This window comes from Microcaecilia unicolor, chromosome 1 (assembly GCF_901765095.1).
Source record: "Microcaecilia unicolor chromosome 1, aMicUni1.1, whole genome shotgun sequence".
NCBI lineage: Eukaryota > Metazoa > Chordata > Amphibia > Gymnophiona > Siphonopidae > Microcaecilia > Microcaecilia unicolor.
In genome coordinates, this window is record NC_044031.1 from 748,916,771 (window position 1) to 748,937,090 (window position 20,320).

Below are 20,320 nucleotides of genomic sequence, written 5' to 3' on the forward strand. Positions count from 1 at the left end.
GCAAATATCATATATGTTCCCTAGACTAGGCTCTGTATGCAAGCCTTCCAGTGGTACCTGAAGATGCATTGGATTTGGTGCACATAACCGCTCACAACCAGGATCCATCAAGTGAACCCTCCCATGGTGGGGTTTGGACTCTAACCTTTGCTCAGGGTGTGCATTCTCCAGTCCACCTCCTCACCTTGCCATCATGATTGATGCTTCTACCTGAAGGTGAAGGGCTCACCTCCTTGGCCTCACGATACAAGGCCTCTGGTCCAATCATGAAGCACATCTTCATCAGTCTCCTGGAGCTATCCTACTTGCCCTCCGAGCATTCAATCCCTGTCTAAAGCACAAGACTCTCCACATCCAAACTGACAACTAGCAAGCCATGTATTATGTCAGCAAGCAGGGTGGCATGGGATTCTGCAGGCTCTGCCAAGAAGCACTATGCATCTGGCATTGACCATTCGAGTCAGCATACAAGCCTCTTATCTCCCCAGAGAATGCAGTCAGCTCGCATACTCTCTCAGCTGCAAGCTGCATCCACACAAATGATCCCTAGATCTAGATGTCCTCTGCCCCCTCTTTGCCTGATGAGGCCAACCTCGCAATAACCTCGTCATCACTCAAGACAATATGGAATGCCAGCTATTCTGCTCCATCCACCCAGATCCAGACAGGTATGTTCACGATGCCGTCACTATTCCTTGGGACAGAAGCCTCTTCTGTGCCTGTCCTCCCTTCCCTATCATAGCCAGAACACACCTCGAGACTTGACAGAACAAGGTGTAGATCATCCTCATAGCGCCCCAGTGGCCCAGACAATGCTGGTACCCGCCTCTCCTCCTCACAAGCCACCTGACTGTGTTAACCCAGCAACACAGCTCCCTTCTTCACCCCAACCTACAGACGCTCTCCCTGAATTCATGGCACTTGAACAGAGATACATAGACCACCTTGTGCTTAATCTGGTGGTAAAGGACATCCTCTTGTTGCTTCACAAGCCCTCCATGGAATGATCATACACTTCCAAATGGACCTTCTTCACCAACTGGGCAGATTTGTAGAGTCTTAGTCCATTCTCTTGTTCCCTTCCTGAAATCCTAACATACCTCCAACCTATTCCATCCGCCTTCACTTGGTTGCCCTTACCACGACCTGGTAGACAACAAAGCCATTTCTATCCATTCACTTGTCACCCATTTCATGAGAGGGCTTATGCAAGTCTGCCCTTCAGTGTGCCACCCCTTACCAACTTGGGACCTCAGCGTTGTCCTCTCCTTATTTATGTGACTTCCCTTCAAGCCTTTTGGCCTAACTTCTCTCAGGTATTTCACGTGGAAGACAGTGTTGCTCATAGCCATCACATTGGCTAGATATGTCAGCAAGCTGCATGCCTTGGTAATCTACCCTTCCTACACTTGGTTCCTTAACAATAAGGTGTTAGGTGTTGCTGTGTACCCACCCAAAATTCCTCCTGAGGGTAATTTTGGTCATCCACCTGAACCAATCCTTCAACCTTCTGGCCTTCTTCCCAATACCACACTACATCTGCTAAAAAGGCATTCCATACAATGGACTGTATAAGTCTGCCTTTTCTTCGACCTCAGAGGCAATTCATAAAACTAGCAACTCGGGATTATCAGCCACATGCCATCTCCACTTGGATATTGGACTGCTTTACCTTCTGCTACCATCAGGATTGTGAAAAATTACAAGGATTGTGAAAAATTACAAGAGGACCTTACGAGACTGGGAGACTGGGCGGCTAAATGGCAGATGACGTTTAATGTGAGCAAGTGCAAGGTGATGCATGTGGGAAAAAAGAACCCGAATTATAGCTACATCATGCAAGGTTCCACGTTAGGAGTTACGGACCAAGAAAGGGATCTGGGTGTCGTCGTCGATAATACACTGAAACCTTCTGCTCAGTGTGCTGCTGCGGCTAGGAAAGCGAATAGAATGTTGGGTATTATTAGGAAAGGTATGGAAAACAGGTGTGAGGATGTTATAATGCCGTTGTATCGTTCCATGGTGCGACCGCACCTTGAATATTGTGTTCAATTCTGGTCGCCGCATCTCAAGAAAGATATAGTAGAATTGGAAAGGTGCAGCCAAGGGCGACTAAATGATAGCGGGGATGGGACGACTTCCCTATGAAGAAAGATTAAGGAGGCTAGGGCTATTCAGCTTGGAGAAGAGACGGCGGAGGGGAGACATGATAGAGATATATAAAATAATGAGTGGAGTGGAACAGGTGGATGTGAAGCATCTATTCACGCTTTCCAAAAATACTAGGACTAGGGGGCATGCGATGAAACTACAGTGTAGTAAATTTAAAACAAATCGGAGAAACGTTTTCTTCACCCAACGTATAATTAAACTCTGGAATTCGTTGCCGGAGAAGGTGGTGAAGGCGGTTAGCTTAGCAGAGTTTAAAAAAGGGGTTGGACGGTTTCCTAAAGGACAAGTCCATAAACCGCTACTAAATGGACTTGGGAAAAATCCACAATTCCGGGAATAACATATATAGAATGTTTGTACGTTTGGGAAGCTTGCCAGGTGCCCTTGGCCTGGATTGGCCGCTGTCGTGGACAGGATGCTGGGCTCGATGAACCCTTGGTCTTTTCCCAGTATGGCATTACTTATGTACTTTTGTACTCCCCCCCTTATTTCTGGGCCAATACTTATCGACCTTGCACTCTTCTGCATCAATGGCATACGTCAGATCCACTCCCCTTGTGGACGTATTAGTTGTCCCTTTACAGATTCACTAAACAGTATTGCTTGAATTCTGATTTGGCAAGAAACATGGCTTTTGGCTAGGTAATGCTTTGCAACCTTTTCACGTGCTGGCTCCTTATCACCTCCACCCACGTTTCATGGTTCACATCTTAACAACTTCATCATCTTTGGCAACCCACAGCTAGGGACTCACCAACTAGTATGCTTGCATATCCCTGCTTGTCTGTGGTGAAAACAAAGTTTACCTGTAATGGGGGTTTGTCTGTAGATGGGGGAATACAGCCACATTATCCTGCCTACCAGCCCTGCTGACTTCTTTTGCTGCCTTATTCAACTGCTGTAGTATAATCTGACCTTACACCACACTGGCAGCATCTCTTAACACAGGAATCTCCGCATGTGCCTGGATCTGCAAAAATATTGAAATCAGCTAGGGGAGAGGTCTGGCAGATGGACGTCACCAACTTGTGTGGCTGCGTTTCCCTGCTATCTACAGAGAGCCTCTGTTTTAGGTAGGCAACTTCAGTTTTCACTGTGCTTAAGCTGGTCATTGAGTAGATATGCGAAAGACTTTCCTCACGAAGATGTATAGAGCTGGGACAGAGCTTCAAGTATAAATCTGATTCGTCTATGTTCTCAGGAGAGACTGGCAGAGTCAAGGGCAGGAAATGCTGGGAGACACAACATCCAGATCACTGATAATTATTACAACTGCCTGTGGATACTAGGAAATACTCTGTCTAAGCCACACTCTGAATTGAGCAGGCATTTCAAGGCTCATTTTGTATTAGAGTATTGCAAGAGTCAAGACAGCACCTGCAGACTAGTTTTAAGGGAAGGGAGTTTTCTGAGAACCAGGGAAGCCAGAGTTCAAATTACACTTTGCCACACCATCTCGGATCCACAATCTGTCTTCTGCTGGGAAAAGCTTATGTTGGTGGACGAAATGGAAGCATGCTTAGCAGATGCTTAAAAAAGAGAAAAATATATCAGAGTCTTCTAGTACATTGAGGAAGAAGAACCTATCAGTCCCTGTGTATGAAGACTGTCATTCATGACTCCATTCCTTTTATCTTGCTGCACCCTATGCCTGGAATAGACTTCTTGAGCTGGTACGTCAAGCTCCATCTCCGGCCGTCTTCAAATCTATTTAAAAGCCCACCTTCTTGATGCAGCTTTTAACTCCTAACCCTTATTCACTTGTTCAGAACCCTTATTTTATCATCCTCACTTTAATATTCCCTTATCTCTTGTTTGTCCTGTTTGTCTGTCCTAATTAGATTGTAAGCTCTGTCGAGCAGGGGCTGTCTCTTCATGTTCAAGTGTACAGCGCTGCGTACGTCTAGTAGCGCTTTAGAAATAAGTAGTAGTAGTAAGTACAGCATCTGCAGTGTGTTACAACAACAACAAAAAACAAACTTGTTTCTGTGAGTGAGTACTGAAAGAGTGTTCTTATAAATGAAGAAAGGTGAATAGTTTGTTTAGAAAATCATACGGAGTGCCTGATGTTTTTATTAGTGAAGTACTGTTAGTAGATTTGGGGGGCTCATTTTCAGATCACTTAGACACACAGAATACCATAGGGGCCTTTTTACTAAGCTGTGTAAGTGCCTACGCGTGTCCAACGCGCGGCAATTCCGAGTTACTGCCCAGCTACCATGTGGCCCATGTGGTAATTTCATTTTTTACGCACGCCGGAAAATATTTTTATTTTGTGGCGCGCGGGCAGTAATCGGCATTTTACACGCATAGACCATTACCACCCGGTTACCACGTGAGACCTTACTGCTAGGTCAATGGCTGGTGGTAAGGTCTCAGACCCAAAATGGACACATAGCAGTTTTCATTTTGTCACAAGTCTATTTTAGGCAAAAATTTTAAAAGGCATTTTTTTTACAGGTGCACTGAAAATTGATTCTGCGCGTGCCCAAAACGTGTGTATGCTACCGCAGGCCATTTTTCAGCTCGCCTTAGTAAAAGGGCCCCATAGATTACTGTGGTACTTTGAAAATGTTAGACATCATTTGTGTTGTGCCTTTGATATGGAGGAGGGAAAATAATAGTCTCCAAAGATGACAGTCAGTGTAGGATAGTATAGAGTGACTAAGAAGACATTTTTTTCTCTATTTAGGACTTCTGTTTTTTGTTATCCACACGAGCTGGTGGTTTGGGAATTAACCTGGCTTCTGCGGATACCGTGGTCATCTTTGATTCAGACTGGAATCCCCAGAATGACTTGCAAGCGCAGGCCCCGAGCTCACCGTATTGGACAAAAGAAACAGGTGAGAATACCTGTTATTGCTCTTAATTCCTCCACGTAGTAAAGGCATGCTGCAGGAAGCTGTATGTGTGCAGATTCAGAATTATTTAACCAGCCAGAATCAGCTGCTGACGTTTAAGTCACTTGTTTGGGGCTATCCACTAATTTTCAGCGGTACTTATCCGGTTATCACCGCTGAATATTAGCAGTTAGTGCCAACATAATTGTTGCTATACTGGGACAGACTGAAGGTCCATCAAGCCCAGTATCCTGTTTCCAAGAGTGGCCAAGTCAGGTCACAAGTACCTAAGTGAAAACCAGATATTTTGGTGGTGTTCTGGGGGCAGAGTGAGCAGTTGGCCGGTTAAGTGCCAATATTCAGGAGGGAGGAAGTGACGTCAGCGAAGCGAATGGCTGCTTAACGCTGAGCTCCAAGGCACCCGCGGCTAGAAAGCAATCTCCTTCTCCCCCACGGTGGCGAATTGATAGCCAACAGAGTTATCAGAGATACCCAGATAGTGGTAAGGAAAAATTCAGGATGCAGGCGAACGGAGGAGCGGTAAATCTTACGCAATTCGCGTTTGAAGGCAGTGCGACGCAGAAAAAAAAAATGGCGGAACAGCCGGCACTGACCGCGTGCACACAAGACACGGCGCCAGAACTATTCACCTCTCAAGAACAAACAGATAGGTTGGGAGAAATCCTACCCGAGTTACGGGACTGGCTGCAGGAAATAAGATCTGATCTGAAGGTGGTTCGGGAGGAACTCACGAACCTGGGGGCAGCTTGCGAGGAGAAATCGCGGAGATTGGCCAAAGAGTAGAAGAAGTAGAAACGCGAATGGAAGACCATACGGAGGCTCTGACAGCAGTTGAATTGCAAATCTCTGATATTAGTTTGGGGCAACAACAAATTAATGACAAGCTTGAGGACTTAGAAAACAGGAGCAGGCGCTGCAACCTCCGTTTTCGAGGCCTACCAGAGACTCCTGCCTACCGTGAGGCTGAGAATGTGATACAAAAGTGGCTAGTGCGCTACTATTGACGGATGGAACCGAGGTGAGCCCAGAGGACATCAAACTGGAAAGGGCACACAGGGCGCTGGGCCCGACAAGACAGAATCTGCCCAAAGATATCATCGTGTGCTTTCGAGAATATGGGATGAAGGAGAAAGTGTTACAAGCAGCTCGCAAAAGCGCAGAGTTTAAATGGGACACCCACCGCATAGAGGTATATCAAGATCTGGCAGCGGCGACATTAAAGCGGAGAGCTGAATTGAAACCGGTCACAGCGAAGCTACGAGAGATGGACATACGCTATAAATGGAGACATCCTTTCGCACTGGTGTTTTATAAAGAAGGCAAAATGCAGCAGATTCGAACGAGAGCAGAGGCACAGCAACTGTTCCCAGAGGGGCTGGCCGAGTTCCCACCAAGTGCAGGAGGAAAAAGAGGCCACTCGGGAGGGAGGGCCACCCAGCCAAAATGGCAGCGAGCAGGACGCAACAGGCTGCAGAGACAACAATCAGCAAACCGTTTGACTTGAGATTCCCGGGGCTGAAGCAAGCAATCTTAGCGATTGGAGAATACAGCCCCCATGGCGTGCTGAGAGGACTGAAAAGATGATTGAGTGGTATCAAAAAGAGGGGTATATAGAGATGTGGGGGGGGAGGGATTGAGATGCTTAAAGTATTGATTTTACATGTATATAGTTGAAGATATGTATCAATGCTAGAAAAGAACGACAATAGGGTGTGGAGGAGCCACTTCCTTCACGGGTAGCACCTAGCAACTAGAAGAAGAAGGGTGCTTAAAATGTATGAAGAGGCGGGGGGGGGGGGAGGGGAGGGAAAAGGGGGAGGGGGGAGGGTGGGAGGAGCAGACAGATATGATATAATCAAACGAAGGGAGACCCCGTGGGGAAGGCCAGAGGAAGCCTGGATGTACGAACAATATAAAAGCAAATGCCATGGCTCTTAACTGTGTAACGTTGAATGTGAGAGGGCTTAACTCCCCGCAGAAACGCAACCAGATGTTTAGAGAAATGCTGCGTTTGAAGGCAGATGTTGTGTTCCTCCAGGAGACGCACTTGAAGCGCGGGCATGAAAAATTGGTCAAACATAAACGATATCCCCTAATATACTATGCATCTAATATTGCAGGAACCAAAAGCAAAGGGGTCCTAATAGCGCTTTCCAGTGCGTGCCCATGGAGTGTGAACGAAGTGATACGGGACCCCGGGGGAAGGTATTTGATTCTGGTGGCCTCAATGCTAAATGTGCAGTACACTTTGATGAATGTGTACGCTCCCAATGAAGACCAAGGGGGGTTCATAAAAGAAATAGAGGGAGTAATTAGGAGGAGAGCAAAGGGCCTTCTATTGATTGGAGGCGACTTTAATGTCACCTTAAATCCGAGCGTAGATAACTCAGGGGGGACAGCAGGCTATGCCCAAAGGGATAGAGATGCAATGAATGAATGGATGGCCCGCGAGGGCCTTGTGGATATGTGGAGGGAAATCCATGGGACTGAAAGGGACTATACATATTTCTCCCCTAAGCATAAAACGTACTCGCGCATAGATTACTGGTTGGGGGAGGAAACCTTTCGAGGCAAAATTTATAGGACTAAGATTGAGCCTTGCTCCTGGTCAGATCACTGCTCGGTCAGCATAGAGCTAAGCCTTATAAGAGAGAAGAGGGGCCACAGGAATTGGCGTATGAATGAAGCACTTTTGTTAGACCCTCAGCATGCAAGTGCAGTGGAGAAATGTATTGAGGAATACATCCGGTTGAATGACAATGGAGAAGCACGACCGGTGAGTGTATGGGAAGGTATGAAAGCGGTGGTGCGAGGGCATATCATTGCGCTGCAATCTCATGTAGATAAGGAAAGGAAACAGGGAGAGGCCACACTGCGGCAGCAACTAGACAATCTGGTAAAGGCACATAAGGCAGACCCCAGGGGATAATGAGCGAGGAGAGACAGATACAACAAATACGTAGACAACTAAATGAGACCCCAACTAGCGGAAATAGCAGCTCAGCTACAAGCAGCGCAGCAGGAGCACTTTGAGTCGGGAACAAGGCTAGCAGGTTATTGGCCCGTAAACTGCAAAAACGAGCACAACGTAACTCTATAGCTGCTATAAAGTCGGAGGGTGGAGAGATGTGCACCTCCACAGGGGCTATACAACACGCTTTTTGGGAATACTATGGCCAGCTTTATGAGAGGGAGCAAACTGCAAATAGGGAAGAGCAGGAAGAGTATATAAAGGACCTGGCTTACAGGGGGTTCAGAGAAGGACCGGGATGACATTTCAGCGCAAATAACAATAGAAGAAGTGGAAGAGGCGATAACAGGGATGCCTACACATAAGGCTCCAGGCCCAGATGGCTTCCCAATCAGATTTTATAAGATGTTTAAGAAATGGCTTGCCCCCCTGCTACTGCGGGCGATTGGGTCCTTCGACGAGGAACATTCACTGCCATACTCTTGGAGAGTGGCAGAGGTAGTACTGATCTTGAAGCCAGGGAAGGACCCGCAGAAGTGCGCATCGTACCGACCCATATCCCTGCTAAATAATGACTACAAAATCTTTACTAAATTTTGGCCAATCGATTGGGAGGGATAATGCCTCGTGTGGTCCATCAGGATCAAGCGGGGTTTATTGAGGGACGTCAAGGCAGTGACAATATAAGAACCCTGATGCATGTGATCCAACAGATTGAGGAGGAGGGGAGCCCAGCCCTGCTGCTGTCGATAGACGCAGAGAGGGCCTTTGACCGGGTGGACTGGGCCTTCCTGCAGTCTTTGATAGGGAGGATGGGCATGGGTGAGAGATTTGACAAGTGGATAAATCTTATATATGATAAACCTCTAGCCCTACTTAAGATCAATGGGGGGTTAACCGAGCCGGTCCAATTGTATAGAGGCACGAGACAGGGGTGTGCTCTGTCTCCCTTGCTGTTTGCATTGTCGATAGAACCACTGGCCAGGAAAATTAGAGAACAGGTTGATATTAGAGGGGTGGTTCGGGGTTCCCGTGAGCAGAAAATAATGCTTTTCGCAGACGATATCTTATTGACAGTTTCGAACCCGGTGCTGTCATTGCAGAAGGTGATGGAGATATTTGAACAATATGGGAGGATGTCAGGATTCAAGATAAATATGACAAAATCTGAGATTCTAAACCTGTCAGTAGACCAGGATGATATGAGAGAGATACAACAGCGTTACCCATTTGTATGGGCACAAAACTCTATTAGATATCTGGGAGTGCAGATAACAGCAAAAATAGATCAGCTATATCAGGCAAACTACCCCCAAAAAAGTAAAGAACTATTTCTGGAACTAGATAGATGGGAAGCCAGGACAGTGTCATGGTCGGGTCGAATTAATGCAATAAAAATGATTATACTACCCAAGTTATTATACATGTTCATGGCCTTACCGGTGCCTATTCCGCGTTCCTTTTTCCAGCAACTGCATAGAAAAGTATTTGCCTACATCTGGAAAAAGAAACCACCAAGAATCCGTAGGAGAGCAATGCACCACCCCCCAGCATTAGGAGGGATGGGTGGTCCCTGATTTTTCCTATACTATCAAGCAGCCCAATTAAAAATTTTGGCTGAATGGCAGCCCAGTAATAACAAGAAATGGCTCCACTGGGAAAGGGCATGGATGGGCACTAAATATTTAGGCAATGTGTTATGGGGACCGAAACAACAGATCCTGACAGCTCTTCGCAAGGTGCCGGTGGGACTAGCTCATCTGCTTAACACGTGGCTACAAGTTAGAAATAGAGTGTTCCCAGAGAGGCAATATTTTTTACAAACGGCTATAAGTGATGCCCGGGTTTTTCTTGGGGACGGAGGAAAGACCTATCAAATGTGGGCCCGCAAAGGGCTATATAGGTTGGGTCAGTTATGGGATGAGAATGCGGTAAAAGATTTTGAGATAGTGAAGGAGGAATATGACTTATCCCCCAGGGACCTCGTGTACTATCACTGTGTGAGAGACTATATTCAGAGGAAAGCAAGGGATGAGCTGGAGCTGGCGGAGACGGGCTTAGAGCGGGCGATAAGGGTAGGAGGAGGGAAGGGATGTATAACTAGACTCTATAAGGCTCTTTTGCTCATGGGCTCCCCGATTGACTTTTATACAGACAGATGGGAGAAAACGTTACAAAAGAATTTCCCTACAGGCTGGTGGGCTAATAGCTTCAGGTTCCTGGTGCGCTCATCAATCACTCAGCCGATGATTGAAAGTGGGTACAAGATATTGTTTTGGTGGTATTATACGCCCCTACGCCTCCACAAGATCTATCCAAAGATATCTAAGGACTGCTGGCGCGAATGTGGGGGGCAGGGATCCTTTTTACACATCTGGTGGGAGTGTCCCAAGGTATGTGCCTTTTGGGAACAAAATTATAGCTATAGTCAATGAACTGGGCACAGGGGGCTATACACGCCAGATAGAATACTGCCTATTGCATGCCCGCCCACAAAAAACTAGAGTACAAGAACATAAGCTTATTGTTCAGATATTTGCTGCGGCCAAATGCAGCTGGCAAGGGCTTGGAAGACACGGGAAACTCCACCCTTGCAAAGAGTGGGATATAAAGTAGAATATATATACCAAATGGCAAAACTGACTGCGATGAGGAAGGGTTTGCTAGGGATGTTTCAGAAAACATGGGGCCCATACGAGGAGAAACGTGAGAAAATCTGGCTCCGGGGGGGAGGGGATAGTAATGGGGGCGAGGAGGGGAGGGAGGGAATGATGGAATAATAGTAAAGAAGGAATTATATTGTGTTGATAAAGTTGGTTGTGGGATGTTTTCTAATAGTAAGTTATACCGTATGTGTCTGTTCGATCAGTGATGTTTCCACATTGATGTAAAATTTCCATAAAATCTTTAATAAAATATGGTTAAAAAAAAAAAAAAGTGCCAATATTCAGCACTTAACTGGCCAGGGTAGCTACATAAACGGGACCGCATAAAACCAATCCTATCTTTATGCGGTAACCCATAGCTGTTTAAGTTCTGAATATCGACTTAACTGGCTGTGCATTAGCTGACTGTGCATAAACCGGATATTCAGTGCTGAAGCCAAGACGTGGCCCAGCATTGAATATCTGGTGATAATAATGGCAGTGATGGTAAGTAAAATGCTCACTGCCACAGGCTGAATATTGACCCCAGAATTTCTACTTTTCTGCAATTGCAGGTGAATATTTACCGTTTGGTAACAAAGGGAACAGTGGAAGAAGACATCATTGAACGGGCCAAGAAAAAAATGGTGTTAGATCATCTTGTGATTCAGCGTATGGACACCACTGGACGAACAGTACTGGACAATAACTCTGGAAGCTCCAAGTAAGCAAAAGTAATACAGAATGGAAGAAGGAACATGATACAATCTAGCTTTATTTAGATACTACATGTGTTGGCATTTGCTAACAGAACTAGTCACCTGAGATGCTGCTGTTAGTGTCATTTTATTTTGAACCCTTGAAATGTCTCAACTTCTAGAATCTGAATATCCCTGAAGTGCAATGCACAGCTGTGCTTGGAACAACATATTGCTCTCTCTTTACTGCAAGCATCTTAAGAAAGATTTGATAAATGTAGACCTAGTTAGATTGGCATGAAAAGTATGCATGGAGGCTTAGTTTTCAGATCTTCCTGCATATTTTCAGGCATGTACTTGGTACTGTTCCCATGTCAGGAACATTCCTGCAAATTTTCAAAAGGGAATATGCCTGAGCCTGCAATCTACGAGGTAGATTTTATTATTGCCCTCTGAATGTCTAGTTTATCCTGTTCATAGAAACAGACATACAAATTGATGTAGTGTATTGAGGTGTTGTGCATCTGTGCCTTGAGAACACATCCAGATGAGCACATTTAATTATCTTTTACCAGAATTGACAAGGGGCATCTTTAGTTTCCTTCTTCTCATTTGGTCTTCAGATCATTTGGAATTAGGGCTGTGATCTGGCACCAGGAGCCTTCATTCATAACTACCCAGAGATATTTCCTTTTATTTTATAATTTTCACCTAACCTAGTTAGTCCAGTTGTTTTAGACTGTCCTCGCCCCAGAACCCTACAGTCATGGGCCTTAAATTTGAGCATTAGATGTTGCTATTATGCAGTAACTGGGAGTTTTTCTGCCCTTTAGGTTGCAAATGCTACCTTCTTAGCAACCCCAGTCCTGGCCAGCATACTGAGTGCAAGGCCTGCTCTAGAAATTGAACTCAGGTCTTTCTTATGGCAGTGTACAATACTGCCACTAAGCCACGAGATGCGCTTTCCAATAAGCATCATAAAAAGTTATTTAGAAGTTTGACTTCTGTATTTTTCCTCAGAAAACTGACTAACAATTTAGGGTGCAGATAAAGAGATTTTGTTAATTTGCTAATTGCACCATGATGCAGTTTATATTAGTCTATATGAGATCTTGTATCTATCCATAAAGAAGAGGTGTATGAATTGATTATGATTTTACAGGATATTATGCAATATGTATTTTAAAACTATTTCATTTGAGATATTGTAGAAAGCATTTACTTGCAACACAGTCTTAGTGTATTAAACATAAGTGTATTGAATGAGGGCTTTTACATATCTTCAAATGAAAAAAGAATTGAAAGTGAGAATGTTTTGATTGTTGTCTTCTATTTACAGCTCAAATCCATTCAACAAAGAGGAGCTGACTGCCATTCTGAAGTTTGGAGCTGTAGATCTATTCAAAGAGCCTGAAGGCGAGGAATCAGAGCCTCAGGTAAACAGAAAGTCAAAGGCACTGCAGTTAATGCAGTGGACTGAAATCCTGGGGAACCAGGTTAAGTTTGTACTGCAGCTCCGTGTGGCTCTGGGCAAGTCACTTAACCCTGCGTTGCCCCAGGTACAAACAAAAAATAAAACTTAGATTGTGAGCCCATTAGGGATGGAGAAAGTACCTGCATATAATGTGTACGGCACTACGTATATCTAGTAGAGCTATAGAAATAAGTAGTAGTAGTATCACGTTCACCATAATTAGGAATTGAAAATGCAACCTACCTTGGGTGGACTAGAGGGTTATCTAGAGAAATGTTTCTTCAGATCTCATTAGCTCTGACATGAAATATATGGTTTGAGCCAAGTTACAGTTTAGGGTGGTGGACTTTGGTCCTGGGATACTGAGGAACTGAGTTCGATATCCACTTCAGGCACAGGCAGCTCCTTGTGACTGTGGGCAAGTCACTTAACCCTCCATTGCCCCATGTAAGCCGCATTGAGCCTGCCATGAGTGGGAAAGCGCGGGGTACAAATATAACAAAAATAAAATAAATAAATTTCTCTCTCATTGCAAGACAATAGCACCCTGATGCAGGCTTGGCAGTGACATCAATGGAAGGCATAGGATAGGACTAGAACATCTGATTTGAAAATTGAGTTTTAATTGATGGAATTATAGGGGAGAAGATTGAATACACTCTTCCCTACCCTAATAATCATCATTGTCAAATTGATTTCCTGTGGCCTGAATCATGAGCAGTATGTACACACAAGTAAGATTAAAAAAAAAACAAACTTCAGTAAATAAATATCTAATTTTTTTTCTTTTTCTTCATTCAAACCAGTAGATTTATTTAGATGTGGTTTGTTAGAGCTAACTGGCAAATATTTATTTAATTATTGAATATTTTTTGGACTGGCAGGAGATGGACATTGATGAGATTCTGCGCCTGGCTGAAACACGGGAGAATGAGCAGGGTTCCAGTGCAACAGATGAGCTCCTTTCTCAGTTCAAGGTGTGGAAATAATTAATTGAAAAGTCTGGGATTCTAACGAGACAGTGTCTGAGAAGCAGGTTGGATCAACTGGTTGGCCTATGCCCTGTAAATTGAACTGAAATGTTCTGGTCTTGCATTATATTCCTTCATGAGTCTATTGATTTATAACAAAATGTTACTGGATGATGGAAAATACTTTTAAAAGTTGTGTTCTTTTGCTTGTATGGAAATTATTGGGAGTTGAAAATTGCTGAAAGTCTGTATTTAATGGAGTTCTTTTGGTAGTATTGTATTGTTTTGGTGCAGTCTCATCAAGATAAGAATCACATGTACAGTCTGGAGAGTAAGGGGCTATGGGATCAGTTCTATAAATGGGTGCCTCTAGTTAAGTGTTCTGATACCGTACAGTGAGATTATATTAATGGCATCTGGGTGCCCCAATTCTCTTAAAAGAATACTAGAGTAACTCATTATCGGTGCATCTTACATTCACACACCTGCAGTTGCACTAGCCATAGACCTGGCATAGCTGCAGTCATGTAAATGTGATGAGGATAGAGTAACATTATTCTGTAATTTTTCAAATAAGTGAGAGACACACCTATGTATGCCCTCTTCTTGCATTTACATGCTATGCCACTTAAAGTGCGCCATTACAGAATAGTTCTTAGATTCCCTGTTGGCACTTTTCAAGGGTAAGTGTGCGCTTATGTAAGTGCTAATCCTATATAATAATTCTCATCTCCAACATTCTGTGCCTGGGACCGTAGCTCCCTAGGCTGGAGGTGGTCTGCTAGGCAGACACGCACTGACGTCATGACAGCTGATTCCAAGGCAAGGGAAGGAGTAGGGAAACATCTGTCACCCCCCGTGCTAGGGCCCCCTCGACTCCCCCCTCCGCGAACCTGTCGCCCCCCCCCCCCGGACCGCCGAAAACCGCCCCCGCCGTCATTGTGTACTACCTGTGCTGAAGGGGGACCCAAACCCCCGACATCCGAAGTGTTGTTGTGCCCTTCGCGTTCCTTCCTCATCTTCTCTGGAAGTTCCTCTGCGTGCGTCTGACGTCATGGATGGCTGGAGGGGGGACAGGGGAGAGAAGAGAATCGCTGGGTATGGATGGCTGGAGGGGGGACAGGGGAGAGAAGAGAATCGCTGGGTATGGATGGCTGGAGGGGAGGGGCAGGGGAGCAAAGAGAATCGTTGGGTATGGATGGCTGGAGGGGGTAGGGGAGAGAAGAGAATCGCTGGATATGGATGGCTGGGGGGGGCAGGGGAGAAGAGAACTGCTGGGTATGGGTGGCTGGAGGGGGGCAGGGGAGAGAAAAGAATCGCTGGGTATGGGTGGCTGGAGGGGGGCAGGGGAGAGAAGAGAATTGCTGGGGATGGATGGAGGGGGAAGGGGAGAGAAGAGAATTGCTGGAGATGGATGGATGGAGGGCAGGGGAGAGGGACAGTTGCTGGGCATGGGTGGATGGAGGGGAGGGCAGGGGAGAGGACAGTTGCTGGACATGGGTGGATGGAGGGGAGAGCAGTGGAGAGGAAAGTTGCTGGACATAGGGGAAGGGGAGAGGAGAGTTGCTGGACATGGGTGGATGGAGGGGAGGGCAGGGGAGAGAGTAGGGTTGCTGGACATGGATGGGAGGGGAGGGCTGGAGAAATTCTGGGCATGGATGGAGGGGAGGGAAGACAGGAAGGAGATGCACATAGATGGAGGGGAAGGGAGAGAGAAGAAATGCTAGACATCGATGGAGGGGAGGGAAGAGAGAGGGAGTGAGGTGAACATGAATGGAGGAGAGAAAGGAGAAATGCTGGACATGGATGGAGGAGAGGGAAGGGAGGGAGAAATGCTGGATATGGATGGAGGAGAGGAAGGAGATGAGATGAGGGAAAAGGAAGAGAGGAGAAAAACTGCACATGGATGGAGAAAATAGGAAGATGCTGGATCCACTGGACAGTCAAGTCTGCGGAGGACCAGAAATGAAGAAGAAAGGAGGAAAGAAAAGAAATAAATGGAAAGGAAGCCCTGGAAATAGAGTCATGGGAACAGATAGAGAGCAGCAGAATCAGATACTGCGCCAGCATGATGAGAAAAACAGTCACCAGACAACAAAGGGAGAGAAAATTATTTTCATTTTAATGTTTGGAATATGTCCACTTTGAGAATTTACATCTGCTATCATATTTTGCAGTGTATAGCAACGTGTTTCTTTCAGTTTTTCTGGTATTGTGCTTCTTAGGATTTCAAGTTAATTTTTGAAGAATTTGAATAGGGGGCTATCTCTGTTCTGCATGTATGACCGCAAGGCCAAGTGTCCTGAATAGGGATCTGTTTGTTAGGTTTCATGAGATTTTGATAACACATTGTTTTTCAGAGTTTGGCAAGACTGTCTGTTCTCCTAAGTCCTGGTCTGGATGCTAATTTGGTTTGTGTTATTGGTGGGTATACTGCAGAGATTTTTTCCTGGTAAAGGGCTTCAAAAACAGACATCATGTTTTGAGAATCAGGTTCTCACGTTAAAAAGTTTATATTTATTTACTTATTTATGGCATTTTTATCCCACAGTAAACATGAATTAGATTGGAACCTGGGAGCATTTAATTTTTTTTTCTTGAGAGTAATGCATTGCCGCCCCTCCCCCCCAGGGATTTCTCCCCGGCTATAGCCAGCTATGCAATTGGGGGGGGGGGGGGGGGGGGGGGGGGGGGGCGCAGAGGGTGGACCGGGGAGAGAGCCTGTTAACATTTACCAGCACACCACTGGCTTTAACCAACACAAATAACAAATAGTAATCTACACAGCAGCATGTCCATGGAGAATTAGGCACAACTATGTTATTGTCATCTGGAGCCCAGATATAAGAAAGCTCTCTTCTAGCCTTTCATAGAAACAAACTGCCAAATATTCAAAAGCCGTTATCTGGATAATAGAAGTCATTATCCAGATAAATAACTTAGATGCCGCTGTTCGTCAGTAGCACTATCCAGATATTCAGACAGCTGTCTAGATTACCATCTGGGTAAAGGTAGGTAGAAAATTGATTTCCTAACTTTATCTGGATAGCTATCCTAATAGTGGCCTTGAAAATCTGCATTTAATTTAACCACTACGGCCAGAATTTAAAAACGATGCTTACCATGAAAACTTCTAGTGTCACTATGCATGTTCTTGAGTTCTCACCTCGCATCACAAGCAGTGGATTGGGGTGGTGCACTGGGTCTATGACCCCATAAGTATTTTGCCCAGCCAAGTATCAGCAACTGTGGAACTTGAGGTGGAGCTAGAGATTGGTTTGTTTGGCCCCACCAATCAAAAAAGTGTTCTACTCTCTCTGGCTGGCTATCTGTGCTTTTTCCTGTGGAGCCAAACAGTTGTCTCTTCCTTTAGGTCGTAGGTTTTCCTCAGGTTGTTCTTGATAAATTTCTTAACCTGTGCTTTTTGTTTTTCATGTATGGGTCACCTCTTCTTCCCCCTCCCCCCACTTTAGTTTCCTTAGGTTTTTTTTTAAACATACTTTGCTTTCTTTATCACATCTGCTTTGCTGTTATTTTTATTTTCCTGGTGCTCTTGGTAGCGCAGTAGGGCCTCTTTTCCCAAAACTAAGTTGTTTGATAACGTATCAACTATTTATTTTTGGTGGTTTGGCTTCTTAACCTATAATACCCTTCCTCCCTTATGCTTTGCTTTTCTTTTTTTCTGTTCTTTAAATGGAGTTCTTTTTTGTTTGTACAATTGATTTATGTTGTAAACTGCTTCGATGTTCCCCTTGTGAGGAGCGGTATATCGTCTAATAAACCATTAAAAAAATACTCCCATGGCTTTGCGTTCAGGCTGTGTGGCAAAACCATATTAAAGATGAGACCCCACAGCTAGTGTTTGCGGTTCCTGGGCTCAGATCATGAGGCCTGTGTGTCATGGATGTCTTCAGGGGACATGAAGGCATCTTTGTGGCTGTGAAGACCAGAAGGAAAAGCTCTTTGGGTCATCGAAGTACGACCACGTTCATATGCAGCTGACCCAAAGGACCTGCTAGCTGTACCAGATACTGGAGATGCATCAACTTCGAGATGACCTCGGTCTCCCTTGACATTAATAGTATCCATTGGGAGTGGACATCAAGTGATAACGCATCCAAACAGCTGGGGGCAAGTATTCTTTTTCTTTGGCACAGACATCAAAAGCTTTTGTTCCTAATCATCCATGCCAGAGCAGTCCAGACAAGTAGGTTGTCTTCTGCCAACAGAGACAGAAAAAATTACCAGAGAAGAGCTTCTTTTGCATGAAAAAAGACCAAAGGTCCCAACAAAAGAGGTGAAAAGGCAGAGAGTCTAGGAGAAAAGGTGGAGGGGATAAAATGAGCAAAGAGAAAAGGGCCAAAATAGACAAAGGTACTCAAGGATATACCTCAGCCTTGACCATCCCAGGCTCCTATCAGCCAATAGGGAAATCCCTGACCATGTAGGGAAGAACTGGTTTCTGTCTGAGGCCTCTTTCCTTAGCAGAGAAAAACTGGTTTCTGGCTGAGGCTTCTTTCCTTATCAGGGGAAAAACTAGTTTCTTGCTGAGGTCTCTTTCCTTATCAGATGGGAAGGAATGTGAGGAATTTGGCTTTTACTCTAACTTAGCTCAGAATGCAGTTTACTAATATTAGCTAAAATAATGTAATATATAGGAATATGTCATGCCTAGGCAGTTTCCTGGGCACCAGTTAAACCAAGTTACTGGACTAATAACATTACAAACTAGCATACATGTGTATATGTATATGTGTATATATGCAGGTCAAAAACAGGTCATTTGGTATTACTGAGGCGATTGCCTAACTTCCACATAGTTTGATTTTTTGCGGTTCCCATCAAGCAGGTACTAGTAAGTATGCTCCCAAGGCTCCATCCCTGGGTTCAGAAGGCTTCCTGAATTAAGCCTTTTGCTGCCTCTGTTAGAGCAGGAGCTCTGGCCTCTTGTTTGGCAGGCTTCCCAGGGCTTGATTCTGATAAGAGCAAGTGATAGTAAGTGTTCTTCCTGGACTTTCGTCTACAACAGCAACGGGAGAGCTGGCTGGATGAGGTCAGATCCTACTTCCACCTTCTATAAGTTTGCTTCAGAGGGTAGTATAATTCTTCTGTTTGAATTCAGGCTCATCACTTCCATTTTTAGGAAAATCAAGCAAGAAAAGAGACCACCATACTCAAACTGGGTATAGACCTGCATTATAATTTGTGAGACCTTTCTGATTCCACATAGGCTCCTTCAGCTATGGATGAGACCTCAAAATTCCACATTGGTCACCAGTCAAGAAGGTGGTCACCTCGGGCAACATCAACAAGCGCTTTATAGGTACCGGAGGGCTGACAAGCCCTTTGATGACAGTGCCAGAGTCTTTTTGGGCAGAGTCCAAATCTTTATCCAGACAATATTGGCAGGATAGGGGCTTTGTCTAAACACAAGCTTGGGTGCTCAGGGCTGGAGAGTCTCTGCCTTTGGGCATGAGTCCTTAGAGCTGTTGTAGCTTCTCCCACACAGTCTAAGTGGAGCTTGGGTACTTCTCACTTGTTTGTACTGGTCTGGCATAGATGGTAAAGGAGGATGAAATTTAAACATACTTGTCAATTTCTTTGCTTCCTTATCTCTCCAGATTAGTTCAGACTGATAGGTTATGCAGTACTACCAGCAGATGGAAGCTGAGAACTTCTAACTCCTGAGTGAGCCTATAACTAGCCTGTGCAATCCTTGGGGTATCAGTATTTCTTAGTCTTCAGCAGATGGTGGACATAGTAAGCCTATGCAGTCTGGATTAGTTTCCTAGGCTGGGAGTCTTCTGCTTTCCCTCTCCTATTAAGTAATCGAGAAAACTATTAGAATCCCTTTTTTCCTTGCTCTGCTTATAAGTGCTCTTGGGTTTGGTGTGCTTTTTGGCTGACAGGTCTTGAGATCCATGAGGGGTCTCTTCTGCCTTGGGGTGTCCCTCCCCCAAGGGCGTAGCCAGACCTCACGGTGGGAGGGGGCCAGATCCCGAGGTGAGGGGGGCACATTTTAGTCTGCTGCCTGCCTCCTCCCCCACCTCGCCGCAACCCACAGCAGCAAATACCCCACCAGCCAAAGCCTTCTTCAGTGCCGGTCTCTGGCGTCGCCACGTTCGCTGCCCTGCTCTTTCTTCCTCCGACGACATGCTCAGTTTCACTTAAAGGAACGTGCAGGACATCAGGAGGAAGAAAGAGCACAGGGCAGGGAACGTGGCCCAGATGAAATTTGGAGGGGACCCAGGCCCCTGTGGCCCCACCTAGCTACGCCACTGCCCTCTCCTCTCCTGCACCCCTGGTCCCTCCTGCTTCAGCCGGTAATCCCTGCCGCCCCACTCTCGGAAGAAGGGGGTGGATTGCGGCTGACCGTGCAGACCCTCCTCCCTGGGAACGCACGGCTCTGGGGGCGATGGGGGGTGAGAGTTGCACCAAATTACCACCGCCGGCATCGGGGCGTGCGAGGACGTCCAAAAAAACTATTTGGACGTCCCTTTCGATTATGTCCCCCTCCAGGTCTCTCTC

At 45.5% G+C, this 20,320-nt stretch overlaps 1 protein-coding gene across 1 annotated transcript in view; it reads left to right on the top strand.

Moving 5' to 3' along the window:
* Window positions 1-20,320, top strand: part of CHD2 (chromodomain helicase DNA binding protein 2) — a 434,678-nt gene that overhangs the window by 332,258 nt on the left and 82,100 nt on the right. The window contains 5 exon segments of the mRNA XM_030189719.1: window positions 4,865-4,984; window positions 4,986-5,015; window positions 11,225-11,373; window positions 12,687-12,783; window positions 13,706-13,798. Coding sequence (XP_030045579.1) covers window positions 4,865-4,984; window positions 4,986-5,015; window positions 11,225-11,373; window positions 12,687-12,783; window positions 13,706-13,798 — 489 coding nt within the window.